We start from the raw sequence: 15,020 nt of genomic DNA, 5'->3' as shown, positions 1-15,020 counted from the left end.
CCACCGAGCGAGCCCTGGGTGGTCCGTAACGCGGTGGGTGGTGGTGGATCTTAACTCTTTGATGACCTCATGGCGGCGCTGCTGAATGATGAAAGACGCGACGGCCGAGTGCGAGATGTTTGACCGTGCCTCGCCACGCAGGTCGGTCGCCCCGATTCGTCGTGTCCCCTTCCGGGACATCTCTGATCAGCCGTGGCTTATCTACTGCTGGAGGAAGCCCTCGCCCCTGGCCGTCGACCGTCTCGTACGGTCTAGCCGATGGCGCAATCCGTCTGGCGCCCGCCAGATATGCTGACTTCATCATTTTATCTCTGCGGTTGACGTTCCCTCCCTTGGCTGACACTCCTTGGTTCATCCTCCTACCGTCGGCGGTCGCCCCCTTCTCTTGCCCCCGATGGGTCCTGGGGCAAAGCACGCTTACTTTTAACGATCATCATCATCATAATAATAACCACCTCAATTTCGTAAAAGCACGTTCACATTGAAATATCTCAAAATGCCGTACGTAAAATTTAAACTACTCTCACCGGTTAATATACAATCTCGGGCGAAATAGAAAACTGATAACAGCGATATCAATGACTGCACTCATTCCAATAAAATAAGGAAGTATGCGAGAAGCGAATTTTATTTTTTTAAGATAAATTAACACGTTCTGCGGAGGGAGCTGGTAGGAACGGTGGGTTGCTCGGTCAATGGCCAGGGTCAACGGCGGCGTGGTGTATTCCGCAAATATGCCCGACTGTGAGGGCGGGCACAAGCTGGCGTGAGTAGGTTAAACGTTGAGTTTTATAAGGGCACCGTGGGGTGAGCAGCCCCTCCCCACCCAGCCCCTCCCCACCCTCCCCTTTCCACCCAGCCCCACCCCTCCCATTGTTGGATGCACAACGGACGGACACAATAATCCCCTGTGGGCTGGTGTAACCAAGAGGTTCCTACCAGTATGATTTCTCTAACTTGCGTATGTTCATCTAATTAATGCGTTCTTCGTGTATCTTACATTTGTTGTCGTCATTGCATCACGCGGCTCCGAAGAAGTGTCACTGCCCCAAACGTCGCCAACTGCTCTGATACGTGTGGCATTGCGCTTGTACTGTTCAGCCTTTGGCGTTCTCTGGTCTGACACTGATGAGACAAAGCCATAGAGAAGGCCGTCTCTGGTGTAAGCCAAACAGTTTCAAAGGCAATGCCATGTATATGATATTATCAGAGCATGTTTTAGTTGCATGTTCACTACAAATACCGTGTGGTTAATGGAGACCCGATTCCTTGCTAAAGGTTTCTACAGTAAATCCTTGGATTGCGAGCATGATTCGTTCCGGAAAAGTGTTTGTAATGCCAAAGCACTCGTATGTCAAAGCACTCGTATGTCAGTTGTGATCACGTGACGCTCGGCAGACAAAGCATATACATGCGCTGCTCGTATTGCAAGACCTCGCTCGTTTATCAAATTAATATTCATTAAAGAAACGGACGGAAGGAAGGAAGGATGGGAAGGACGGGAAGGTTTGAAGGAAGGATGAGATGGACGGAAGGAAGGATGGGACTGATGGAAGGAACAAATGGAGGAAGGATGGATGGATGGACGGAAGGACTGAAGGACGGACCGCCCCCGTGCATTCGCTTTCAGGAACTCGACAAATGCATCACGTGCCATAAACACAGAGGCGTGCGCGCCCTCTCTTTGTGTCCCGTTTCAATCCCAGCCAGATTCTCAGTGCTCCCATAACCCCTGGGGGGTGTGGGGGGTGTGTGGGGGGTGTGTGTGGGGGGGGCTATTTCGGGCAAAGGAAGGTGGGGCTCCCCTCTTCCTGTGCCCGAGTTGAGTGTTTATCGCCGTCTAGTAAATGCTCTCGCGGCCCCAGTGCGAGGGGAACAAGGGGGGACCATAACTGGTCAGTGAATTTCATCCCCCGCTCTAAAGCGTCGGTTTTTTATTTTTGCGCGTGGCCGGCACGGAGTTGCCCGCTCGCACCAACTGCTGGCCACAGAGGGCCCCCCCCCCGCTCCCCCCCCCCTCCGCTCCCCCCCCGCCCCCCCCCCCCTCCGCTAGTCGCGTGCGGCCGTCGGTCGTTGCGTGCCGATCCCAATCGAGTCCGTTTCTTAGCGTGGTTTAGATTGATAATTGTTTTTTTAACCTTTTATCTGGCAACAAAACTGACACCTTTCTTTTTACAAGGAGTCATGTTTGCATAGACCACAATACCTGCAGCCATAATGCAAACAAAAAACACAACTCTGGTAATGTATGCACTGTCCTTGAAGTTGATTTACTGGCAAATGAGGTTCCAATGGTGTAAATGCCTACCCCGAGCTCTCATACTCTGATGGTGCATTGTCTTTGAGTTGTGCGCCTTTTGGCGTCATCTGGTCCAACACCATGTGAGACTAGGTTCTAAGGAAAGCTGTCTCGGGTGTGGACCAATCAACTTCAAGGACAGTGCATACATTACCAGAGTTATGTTTTTTGTTTGCATTATGGCTGCAGGTATTGTGGTCTATGCAAACATGACTCCTTGTAAAAAAAGGTGTCAGTTTTGTTGCCAGATAAAAGGGTAAAAAAACTTCGATGGCCGAGCCAAAAGTGGTTACTGCAGCTGTGGTCATTAACCAGGGCTGGTATTAACCAGGGCTGCCTGCCGCAATCGAACCTCGAAGCCCTGCAACGCGCTGTGCCTACCACCGGCCCCCCGATAAATATTCAATTAACAACAAAAGATGAGCCCTTGAGATTGACGTTTGTCATTTCCGCGGTGGGCTCTGTGAGATGGTAGTGATTTTCTTTTTCTATCAGTCCCTTCTTTAAAAGTGCCAACTCGGCGGATGTGAACCAACGCTGCACCACGCAAACGTGGATGCATCACTTTCGACATTGTAGAGGTAAATAATTAATGAGCCACGAACATTGACATTTAATATTAAAATGAAATAAAGTCACGTATAAAGATAAAATAATAAATTAAATACTAGCATACACAAGCAATCGTCATCAGGTATAAATGAAATAGAAACACAAATCTAGAATACTTAGAAATGTAATGTAATACAACAGAGAGTCGGATAACATAACAGTCAACACCCTACCTGGTTGATTACGTTCTTCCTGAGAATGCTAAATTTGAGAGAGAGATAAAACACAGAACCAGAGACATATAGACAGACATATAAGTAGAGACAGATATATATAATTAAAAAGTAACGATTTTTTTGAAGTTCATAAATTGTTAATGACTACGCATGCGATGTCCGGAACGGTACAATACAAGGTGCCAGTTTTTGGGATCTACGTTGCGGCTGTGCGCGAGGGGTAAATCTGCAGAGCCATGGACGTGATTATTTTACAGAGAGAGATGCTTCGGGTCTCCTCGGGTGCGACCTGTGGGTCTTCACGCGAGCCTGCGGGTCCGTGCGCGCGTCGATACGACTGCAGCGGAACGCGATTCAACATCGCGGTGTCTCGATGCGACCGCGTCTCTGGGCGCCGTCCCGATACGGGGGGCGGGGAATGTTTCTTTTGTATTGAGAGCAGAGGTCGCAAACGGGTTTTGATTCCTTACCCGTAACCGGCCGCACCAGGGTTGCAAACGGGTACCCGTACCCGGCCGTACCCGTACCCTACCCGTACCCAGCCGGGTACGGGTAGGGTACGGGTATCGGGTACCTGATTGCAACCTCTGGGATGAAGCCATGTTGCAGGCGCGGGTGGGTTGATTCTAGGAACTTGAATTGTGAGAAGAGACAAGACGTTGGGAAATGAGTGACAAGCGGTTACTCACCAGTGACTCACGGCCTACCCGTACCCGGCCGCACCAGGGTCGCAAACGGCCAGGTACGGGTAGCCGGGTATCGGGTAGGGTACGGGTATCGGGTACCCGGTTGCGACCTCTGATTGAGAGGCAGTCGGTCGCGGACGGAGAGAAGACGAGGGATGGTTCGTGAGTCTAGGCCTGAACGGGGGCAGGGAAGTCGACAGCACGGTGGGCTGGAGGAAGGGGAGTTTCAGACTGTGGGGGCAGCAGAGGAGAATGAGCGACCTCCCAATGAGAGACGGTTGGGTGGGGGCTTCGATGGAACGCCTTGGTTGCTGGAGTGGAGAGCGCGTGGAAGGGATTAGAGTGAGATGAGAGGTGGGAGAGTGTGTGGAGGGGGGGGAGTAGAGTGAGATGAGAGGGTAGCAGTAGGCAAGGGGGTGAGTTCATGGGAAGGAATCTGAACGACCGTGAGTGCGATCTTGATATTGATCTGGGATTGGTTTTGGAAGTCAGCGGGGGGAGGGTTAGAAGCAATCGGGGTGACGTGCTCTCAGATTCGAGGTGTGGGTGAAAAGTCTGGCAGCAGCAGCAGCATCGCTTCGGATGGTGCGGGTAACATTTTGAATCGTGGCACCACACAATCTCACACACCGTATCTTCGCTGAATGGAGCCTTACTCTTTGGTTCTTTCGGTAAAGTCACGTAGGTAGAAATAAACCAAAATAAATCACGAAGAGCAGCACGATGTCTGCTCGCAGCAGACAATCGCGGCTATCGCGATTTTCACTTGTGTTGCGTTCGAAACGTCGTGATTTATTTTGTTTTATTTCGATTTATAGCTTTCGTGACCGCAGGGATTCATCTTCTTGGTTCTTTCGGTAAAGTCACGTAGAATGGAAATAATAAAATAATAAAAATAAAACATTAAATAATTCTCACGACGTTTCGGCCACAACGCAAGCAGCCGTCCTCAGGTGGAGAACAGGTCTGTCGAGACGACAGAGTCTGAATGACACACCCCAGGCTTGGAGCGACTATTTAATGTATATATTTTGTTTTATTTCTACCTCCGTGACTTTATCGAAAGAACCAAAGAGTATGGTTTCCCGCAGTCACGAAAGCTTCAAATCAAGATTTTGGCAACAAATCGCCCGCTGAAGTCACCACGAAACGGCCCGCAGTGGCGTTTTGGAAACGTGAAGATTGCCGCGGATTTAATTTAATGCATCGGAAGGCAGGGAGAGAGAGAAACTGCGACGGGCGCCGCTGTAGTCACGAAAGCTTCAATTCAAGATGGAACAAAGCCTCTTACCGAGATATAACCGCGGCCCCTCCCTCCCTCCCTTCGTCCGTCTGCCGGCAGTTGCCCGTTCCTGGCGGAGAACCTGAACCCCGCGGTGCCGGCGGTCGGCGCGGCCCTCTTCATCTTCGTCATGTGCAGCCTCCTGCGCACGAGCTTCAGCGACCCCGGCGTCCTGCCCCGCGCGGCCGCTGACGAAGCTGCTGACCTGGAGAAGCAGATCCTCGGCTCGGACGGTAAACGCCCCCCCCCCCAATCCCCCCGTGATCATTGCCGGCAAACCGCCAGCGAGTTACGGCAGCCCGGCGTGCCAACGGAACGGAGCGACGCGAGTTCTTTTGCGGGTCACGGTTGGCTATATGAGATGTTAACTGCCTCGCCTGGTGTGCAGGAGGTCGTGGGTTCGATCCCGACCCTGTCGCCTGCTGCTGTATATTTGGAGTTTTGCGTGTCTCTCTCTCTCATCATCATCATCACGGTGGCTAGGAGATGTTAACTACCTCGCCTGGTACACAGGAGGTCGTGGTTTCGATCCCGACCCTGAGGCCTGCTGCTGTATATTTGGAGTTTGCGTGTCTCTTTCTCTCCCCGTGGTGAGATGTTAACTACCTCGCCTGGTATACAGGAGGTCGTGGGTTCGATACTGACCCGGACGCCTGCTGCTGTATATTTGGAGTTTGCGTGTCTCTCTCCCCGTGGTCGTGTGGATTTTTCTCTGGATCCTCTGGTTTTTTTCCTCCACAGCTCTGTGGGCCTTACCTAGTAAAATACAAAAAGCATCACACGTTTTAGACTTGGCTGCTATAAATGTCCTCGTGATAAGCCACTTCGTTGGGCTATCATTCGTGATTCGTGATGGCCAGGTGGCTTATAAAAAAACAGCTACATAGCTCAGTGGGGCCTTACGTGTTAAAAATAGTTTAGTTTTTAATCATAATCGCCCATCAACATTACCCACGATCGACATCATCATCGTCACATGTAAGTCATTTCACAACAAGTCTTAATGAATCGTGCAAATACGTGGATTATGTGACGCTTTTCCACAATCGTTGGTTGCCTTCAAGTATTTAATCAGCAAGTGCGTAGGCCTTGGCGATCAATATCATCTATAATACAGGTTTTTTTTTGGGTTAGATCGCGTAAATATATAAATGTGTCGTTAAACCCGCCACCACCCGACACAGCCAACTAGTAAGGGTTGTGACGTAAACAGAACGTGCCAATTCGTCACTAGTACAGCACTAGTGTAGCTGTAGTGTATAGTGTAGTGTATAGTGTAGTGTATAGTGTAGTATACTAGTACAGCACACCGATGTGTTGGAGAGCCAAGCCACAACATTTACAATCCGAGTATCTACTTACGTATTGGCAATCTCCTAATGTATTTCCGTTTTTAGCTCTGGCTCGTTTCTGCAATGTTGCGAGCACGCGTTTCGGTCAATTTGTCCGATTTCCCGGTTGGGGTACAGTCGCGGATAGCAACCCGCAGCCTTTGCGCGCGAGGGGGTTTCCTTCGTCACGGCGCCACCTCTCCGAGTGGCGGAGGGGCGCGCGCCTCCGTTGGGGGGGGGCGGGGTGGGAACGGCGATGGCGAGTGAGAAATTGCGCAACGCCGCTGCCAGCCTCGGGAACCGGACGCGTTCGGGAAGTGAAATCCCGACGCGTGGTCGTTGTGCCACCGGCGGTGCTCCAACTTCGCGCTGACGAGGCCTACGGACGAAATGCCTCTTGATCGCGATCCACGGCGCTGCCCCCTTCTGCTCGGCGGCGTGGTTTAACCCATCGATCCCTGCCCCCCTTCAACCCCGTGCCCGCCATGCCCCCCCCCCCCGCCCACCCCCGCCACCCCTCTCCCCCCCTCACCCCCGCAGAGGTGGCGAACGGCGGCAACGCAAACAACTACCGGCCGCCCCCGCGCATGAAGGAGGTGAAAATCAACGGGCAGAACGTGAAGCTCAAGTACTGCCTGACGTGCAAGATATTCCGCCCGCCGCGAGCCTCCCACTGTAGCCTCTGCGACAACTGCGTGGGTGAGCGCTGGGCTGTGTGTGCTGCGAGGGGGGGGGGGGGTTAGGGGAGGGTTAGCGTTCGAAACGCCACTGCGCTATGAACCTGCGACCCGAGTTTGTGGCCAGTGTGGCCAGATGTTATCTCCCTCGCCGGGTGTACAGGAGTTCGTGGGTTTGATCCCGACCCTGACGCCTGCTGTATATATTTGGAGTTTGCGGTGTTTCTCTTTCCCCGTGATCGCGTGGATTTTTGTCCGGGTCCTCCGGTTTTTCCCCTCCACATTTAGAATCAACATCACCACGCGTTTAGAGTATTTGGCTGCTACAAATTTTCACGTGATGATGATGATGATGGCTCAACCAAGTTTATCATCATTTGTGATAGCCAAGTCAGTTCTGCATTAGCACAGAGTGGGCCTTACCTGAAATAAAAAAAATATTTTCGTTTCGTTGACGAATATCTGTACCGCTCCTCGGCCTCGCTGTAGGTTGACTGAGCCTTAAATTGGCGCTAGCTGCCTCCGGCGTGTAAACGTCGGCGCTGGGGAGACAAAGGCGGCCTGGTGTGTTGTTGCCGACCCACCCCGGACTTAATAGGCACTCGCTAACATCAATTTCCCAGCAGTCTGCTAAGGCTTTGCAGGGTATCTTTGATGTTTGTGTGTGTGTGTGCGTGCATGCGCTATGAACCCGGAGACACGGGTTCGATTCCCGCTCACGGTAAACACCAGTGAAGATTATCTGAACCGGTCCTGGGCCTCCCCTAGGTCGACTCAGCCTGAAATGAGTACCTGGTGCGGTGTGTAAACATCGCCACTGGGGAGACAAAGGCGGTCGGGCGTGGTGCTGGCCACCCACCCCCTCGTGTGCCGTTCTGGCCTTCAAAGGTGCTCGCTAACAGCACTTGCCCCTACAGTCTGTTAAGGCTATACGGGGGATCTTTGTTTGTGCATGCGCACACACAAGGAATGATGTGGCTGTATTTACAGGCCCCGTTTTTGCCAGTGTGAAGACGATGATAAAGAAATAGGAGGAGGAGGCTTATAATACAGGCGGTGTTAAGATGTTCAGAGACCAAATAGACACCTTTTACAAGGCATCTTGTCTGCATTTACGTGAACTGTTAAAGCTATTGCATTGTCCTTGTACTGGTCACCTCTTAGTGTCATTTGGTCTCTAGCACCGGTGGGACACAAAGCGACAAGAGAGAGGACGATGCAGACTCGATGCTTCGTAATCGGTGTCTGCGTGGCGATGTCAATGTCATTGAACAGTCTTAACGATCGCACCGCCGGTGGTGGTGGTTGTTGTTGTTGCGCGTGCGCTCTGTGTGTGTGTGTGTCTCCCGCGTGCGGTGCTGTTCGTGCGCAGAGCACTTCGACCACCACTGCCCCTGGGTGGGCAACTGCGTCGGCAAGAGGAACTACAGATTCTTCTACATGTTCGTCCTCTCCCTGTCGCTCCTCACCGTCTACATCTTCGCGTTCATCATCGTGCACATAGCACTGCGTGAGTGGCAACCACCATCCACCCACCCCCCCCCCACCACCAACACCGTGCAACCGCACGCGGCTCATTATTCATTTACACGATCCTTTGGTCGCCCCTTGCTCGAAGCCAACTTGCCAACATCGGCTCGGCGAAACGCGGGTCGTTGAACGGCGTAACCCTTCGGGGCGAAACGCCCCCCACCCCCCCACCCACCCAAAGAGGGTTACGTGCCGGAAGCACTTGGGCGCCTCGCAGGCCTCCCATCGTAGTGGGGATGACGACCGGGAGTAGCCGTAGCCTTCGGTGGCTTTCTAACGTTGCCCGCACTCTTGCTGGGACGACGACGACAACAACAACAAAAAATCGATCAACGATGCCACCGGTGCTCCCCCCCGCCCGCTTGATTTCCAGACGCGTGTTTCGCTGCCTAAACGCCCGCTGCCGTCCCCGGTTTCCTGGAATATGTTCACGGTTGCCGATGATAGATTAGCTTATTGACTGGATCGACGCCCAGGATTCACTTACGGGGGGGAAAGGGGGGCGGGCGCGCGATGTTGCGCCCGTGACCACGTGGTCATAGCAAGGAGGAGAAGCTAGTGAAGGACGCTTCTTGGGCAATGCCCAGGCTAGGTGCACCTTGAGGCTACTGGGGCGCTCGCAAGCACAACGAGCAGAGCACCGGGCAGATAAAACGCAGCACGTTACGGACAGCTGAATTGAACTATTAAAACTGACCTAAGACTATTTGTTATTTTACCAGGTAAGGCCCACTGAGCTCTACAACTCTTTTGCTTAATACACTTAGCCACAAATGATAGCTCAATGAAGTGGCTTATGTGAATATTTATAGCAGCCTGGCCATCTATAATTAAAGAGCAAACTCCAAATATACAGCAGCAGGCGTCAGGAGTCGGGATCGAATCCACGACCTCCTGTATACCAGGCGAGGTAGTTAACATCTCGCGTCGGGTAGAGAGAAAGACACGCAAACTCCAAATATACAGCAGCAGGCGTCAGAGTCGGGAACGAACCCACGACCTCCTGTATACCAGGCGAGGTAGTTAACATCTCCTAGCCACCACGGCGCCTCGTGACCACGGGGCAAACGGAACCCGAGCTCTCGTTCCAAACAGCGAGATGCAATTGGTGCGGAAATATGACCCGTGAGTAGATTGTGTCGCGTGAAGTGCTGGCTAAATGCGTATTGTTGGAACGGCGGTGTGCGAGGGGGGGGGGCGCCTTTTCTTCCAGAGGGCAGTGTGTGCTTGAGCGTTCCTTTGTGCGCACAAAAAGACAAAGATCCCCCGTATAGCCTTCAACAGATTGTAGGGGCAAGTGCTGTTAGCGAGTAGCACCTATGAAAGGCACGGGACACGAGGGGGTGGGTGGTCAGCACCGTGCCCGGCCGCCTTTGTCTCCCCAGTGGCGATTTTTTCACACCGCACCAGGTACTCGTGTCAGGCTGAGTCGACCTAGAGGAGGCCCGGGACCGGTTAATGTATTCGTCACTGGTGTTTGGCGGCGCTGAGCGGGAATCGAACTCGAGTCCCCGCAGCGCGCTAACCTCTACCGATCCACACACAATCACACACGTGTCCTGCATTTACAGGCTGACCCGAAAGTCAGGAGACACAGGGCACATTAATTCATTTTAATACCGGCATGAAAGCGTTTTAGTTGTTTGTTCTTTAAGTTAATATTTAATCCACTGCTGTCATTGTTGATATCGATTTTTATTCCTGTGAGTGTCACCTGAAATCGGGGTGCTGACAAAACTCAAATGAATTGGGACAAGGCAACACAATTGAGGAATGTTCGAAGTGTGTGTGTGTACGTTGAACTTCTTCTGCACCGTACGTAGCCAACCGTGCTAATCGGAGGTGCGAGAGGGCGCCATGGTGGCGAGGTGTTAACTACCTCGCCTGGTACGCAGGAGGTCGTGGGTTCAATTCCAATCCTAACGCCTGCTGCTGTATATTTAGAGTTTGCGTGTCTTTCTCTCTCTCTCTCATCATCATCACGGTGGCTAGGAGATGTTAACTACCTCGCCTGGTATGCAGGATGTCGTGCGTTCGATCGTGTAAATGTGTCGTCATCCCACGAGCACCACCCCGACACAGCCGCACGAGTAAGGTTTGTCATGTGAACAATCGGGAGCCATGGTGGCGAGCTGTTAACCACCTCGCCTGGTACGCAGGAGTCCGTGGGTTCGATCCCAGCCCTGACGCCTGCTGCCGTATATTTGATACTCTTAGTTTTTTCGGTAAAGTCACGTAGGTAAAAAATGAAATGAAAATTAATAAAACGATAAAATCACGACGTTTCGGAGGCAGCACAAGTCTCCGTCATCAGGTGGGACCGTCACAGCCAGATTAGCTGCATCACTTGATGCAGCAAATCTGGCTGTGACGGTCATTTTTTACCTACATGGTGACTTTACCGAAAGACCTAAGAGTATGAATCCTTGCCGTCACGAAAGCTTCAAATCTAGAATGTATATGTGGTGTTTGCGTTACTCGCTCCACGTGGCCGCGTGGATTTTTCTCCGGGTCCCTCCGGGTTTGTCCCTCCACAGCTTTTGTGGGCCTTACATTGGTAAAATAAAAAAATAAAAAAATAGTTTAGTTTTAATAAAAGCTGTGTGACTACTGTGTGGGTCGGCAGTGGGGAGTGCAGCAAACCCCAATGGTGACCCTACACGTTACCTGCTCTCTCCCATACCGCCCACGTTCACCAACCCACGCTGACCAGAGTGGGGAAGTATGGTCAAAGAAACCCCCCCCCCACCCTCCCCCGACTCTTCCAACAGCGGTTCGACGACGACAAAGCAGTGAACACACGCACGCCGTGTGTACGAATAACCGTTTTCGCGCACTTTGACATTCTCGGCCTGGGCCCCGCTTCTCAAATGGAGCGGTGGGTGTTTGTGATAGAGACGGCCTGACCTCCCCCTCCCCCCATGTCCTCCTCCTCTCTCGTGCCGCAGTGTCTCAACGCGACGGCTTTCTGAACGCGCTCAAGGACAGCCCTGCGAGATATCCTTTCTGTGGTGTCAACCCACGTGGGCCCCCCCCTCCCCTGACTCCCCACCTCCCGCATCCCCCCCCCCCCCCCACCACCTTCACGTCATCTCGACCGCGATTGTTGGCGGGACGCGAAATTGTCGGCCGCGTGCGACAGCAAGTTCCTCCATTGGAACCTCATTTGGCAGTAAAAAATATGATAAATTTTTTTTTACCCTTCTATCTGGCAACAAAACTGACACCTGGCGTCATCTGGTCCAACACCATGTGAGACTAGGCTCTAAGGAAAGCTGTCTCGGGTGTGGACCAATCAACTTCAAGGACAGTGCATATCATTATCAGAGTTATGTTTTTTGTTTGCATTCTGACTGCAGGTATTGTGGTCTATGCAAACATGACTCCTTGTAAAAAAGGGTGTCAGTTTTGTTGCCAGATAGAATGGTAAAAAACCAATTATCATATTTTTTACTGGCAAATGAGGTTCCAATGGTGTAAATGCTTTACCCCGAGCTCTCATACTCTGATGGTGCATTGTCTTTGAGTTGTGCGCCTTTTGGCGTCATCTGGTCCAACACCATGTGAGACTAGGCTCTAAGGAAAGCTGTCTCGGGTGTGGACCAATCAACTTCAAGGACAGTGCACATTATCAGAGTTGTGTTTTTTGTTTGCATTCTGACTGCAGGTATTGTGGTCTATGCAAACATGACTCCTTGTAAAAGGGGGGGTGGGGGGGGAGGGGGGGGTGGGCGGGGGTGCGCTCCGCGTTTATAACGGCGCGTGTTTTCGCGAAACGTGTTCCCGAGTGGAAGAACCACCCGTGTTGTGTACGTACGCTCGTGCCGTGGAGAGCAGGCACCACAGTGGCTAGGAGATGTTGACTACCTCGCCTGGTATACAGGAGGTTGTGGGTTCGATCCCGACCCTGACGCCTGCTGTATATTTGGAGTTTGCGTGTCTCTCTCTCTCTCCCCAACGTCGCGTGGATTTTTCTCCCGGGTCCTCCGGTTTTTCCTTCCACATTTAGAATCCGCATCACGCGTTTGGAGTATTCGTCTGCTAGAAATGTCCATGTGATGATGAAAGCCACTTCGTTGAGCTATAATTTGTTACCAGATCGCTTCTGAAATAGAGCTGTATAGCTCAATGGACCTTATGTGGAAAAATCCTAAAAGTTTAGTAGTTTAGTTTGATTTCTAGTTCGAGATGAGAAAGCTCAGATGTGGCGAGCCGGCGGATGAATGTCATCTTAGCGAAGACGTCTCCTTTACGAACGCGCGTGCGGAATAATCCTCATCCGAAGCCCTTCAGACGCAATCTCGTTAGTGTCGAGACATTTCGACGTGGCTTAATTGCGTGAGCCATTTGAGAGAGGGGGGGGGGGGGGCGGGGGGGGCATTGTCCGACACGTTATTATCCCCGGGTTGGGCGGAGCGAGAAGCCCGCAGTCACACTGGGGGTTGTGTCCAGTGCTGCGCTTATCTCTGGCAGACAAATTAATCCCTCCCGGGTCAACGGTTGAGAGGTAAATATTGCAATGTCAAACACAGATAAAACGGTGGAGTGCAAAGCAGTGAACATTTTATCAAAGTTCGATTTAAAGCTTTCGTGACTGCAGGGATTCATCTTCTTGGTTCTTTCGGTAAAGTCACGTAGAAGGGAAATAATAAAATGATAAAAATAAAACATAATAGAATAATTCTCACGGCGTTTCGGCCACAACACAAGCAGCCGTCCCCAGATGAAGTTGGCGTCTTTCCGACAGACCTGTTGCGACCTCTGTTCAGTTGTGGCAAGCACTTTGTGTGTAATAGCCAAGGGGATGGAATGCGTCACGAGTAGGACGTCAACTGGGGAGACGGAGCGGACGCGGTGTGGATTGTTACGTCGCGGGATCGGGAGGGGGGGGGTGAGTGGCGTTGGCTTGGGATGGGGGGCGTGGGAGGACTTAATCCAGCAGTGGATTGATCACGGCTGACGACAGCGTCGCTCGGAATCTCCAACCCACTGCTTGGAATTGAAAGCGGAATCCCAATTAGGGTCGGGCGCGTGACATCGGAGGGGAACATCAAACCTCTCAAGGGAGTTGCCGCTGCGAGAGAATGAAATGCGACTCCTACGCTAACGCCCGTTCCGTCTGTAGTGGCGAAGTCTGATTTGCTTTTTCCTGGTTCTTTCGGTAAAGTCACGTAGAATGGAAATAATAAAATGATAAAAATAAAACATAATAACATATTTTATTATGTTTTATCTTTATTATTATTTCCATTCTACGTGACTTTACCGAAAGAGCCAAGCAGATGAATCCCTGCAGTCACGAAAGCTTTAAATCGAAGTCTTATTTGCTTTGCATATTTATCGCCGCTTGCGATGTGTGCCGACGACAGCGCCCGTCGCACTTTCTCTCTCCCTGCCTTCCGATGCATTAAATTAAATCCGCGGCAATCTTCACGTTTCGCAGACGACATCGCGGGCCGTTTCGTGGTGACCTCAGTGGGCGATTTGTTGCAAAAATCATGATTTGAAGCCTTCGTGACTGCGGGAAATCCATACTCTTTGGTTCTTTCGGGAAAGTCACGGAGATAGAATTTTTAATTTTTTAAAAGGAGGTTCCTCGTAAATTTTAAACGGGCGACCACCCCATCCCCCTCCCAACAAATACCCTGCGCCAGTCCACGGCATTCGCTGTGCCCCCCCCAAACAGCTTCGCCGTCGGGGGGGTGCGGTGGGGGGCCCCCTTGTGCTTTGTTGGCGAGTTCGCCACGAGTCTCTGCCCCTGGTGCTGTTGGCCTTGACCGCGACGGGGGCCGCACTGTGCTGGAAGCGGTCGTCTGTTTCTTCTCCGTGTGGTCCATCATCGGACTCTCGGGGTTCCACACCTACCTGGTGGCCTCCAACCAGACCACCAACGAGGACGTGAGTGGCACGCCGCACTCCACCGCCACACTCCACCACCACACTCCACCACCACACTCCACCACCACGCCGAGCTACCCCACTCCACCACGCCGAGTTACCACACTCCACCACCACACTCCACCACCACACCGAATTACCGCACTCCACCACACCGAACTACCACACTCCACCACCACACTCCACCACCACGCTGAGCTACCCCACTCTACCACACCGAATTATCACACTCCACCACCACACCGAACTACCGCACTTCACCACCACGCCGAATTGCCACACTCCACCACCACACCGAACTACCGCACTTCACCACCACACCGAATTACCACACTCCACCACCACGCCGAATTACCGCACTCCACCACCACACTCCACCACCACACCGAATTACCGCACTCCACCACACCGAACTACCACACTCCACCACCACACTCCACCACCACACTCCACCACCACACTCCACCACCACGCCGAATTACCACACTCTACCACCACACTCCACCACCACACTCCACCACCACGCTGA

General features: G+C 52.2%; 1 protein-coding gene across 1 annotated transcript in view; it reads left to right on the top strand.

Annotated features, from left to right (window-relative positions):
- The window catches only part of ZDHHC14 (zDHHC palmitoyltransferase 14), a 65,487-nt gene that overhangs the window by 45,097 nt on the left and 5,370 nt on the right, over positions 1-15,020 (top strand). Inside the window, exons 2-6 of the mRNA XM_078618411.1 lie at positions 5,116-5,288; positions 6,927-7,085; positions 8,436-8,573; positions 11,542-11,590; positions 14,389-14,491. Coding sequence (XP_078474537.1) covers positions 5,116-5,288; positions 6,927-7,085; positions 8,436-8,573; positions 11,542-11,590; positions 14,389-14,491 — 622 coding nt within the window. The remainder of the gene's footprint in view (positions 1-5,115; positions 5,289-6,926; positions 7,086-8,435; positions 8,574-11,541; positions 11,591-14,388; positions 14,492-15,020) is intronic.

Source organism: Lampetra planeri, chromosome 57 (genome assembly GCF_965212315.1).
Source record: "Lampetra planeri chromosome 57, kcLamPlan1.2.h2, whole genome shotgun sequence".
NCBI lineage: Eukaryota > Metazoa > Chordata > Hyperoartia > Petromyzontiformes > Petromyzontidae > Lampetra > Lampetra planeri.
Note: the sequence above shows the minus strand (reverse complement) of the source record. Positions and strands in the feature narration are given on the sequence as shown.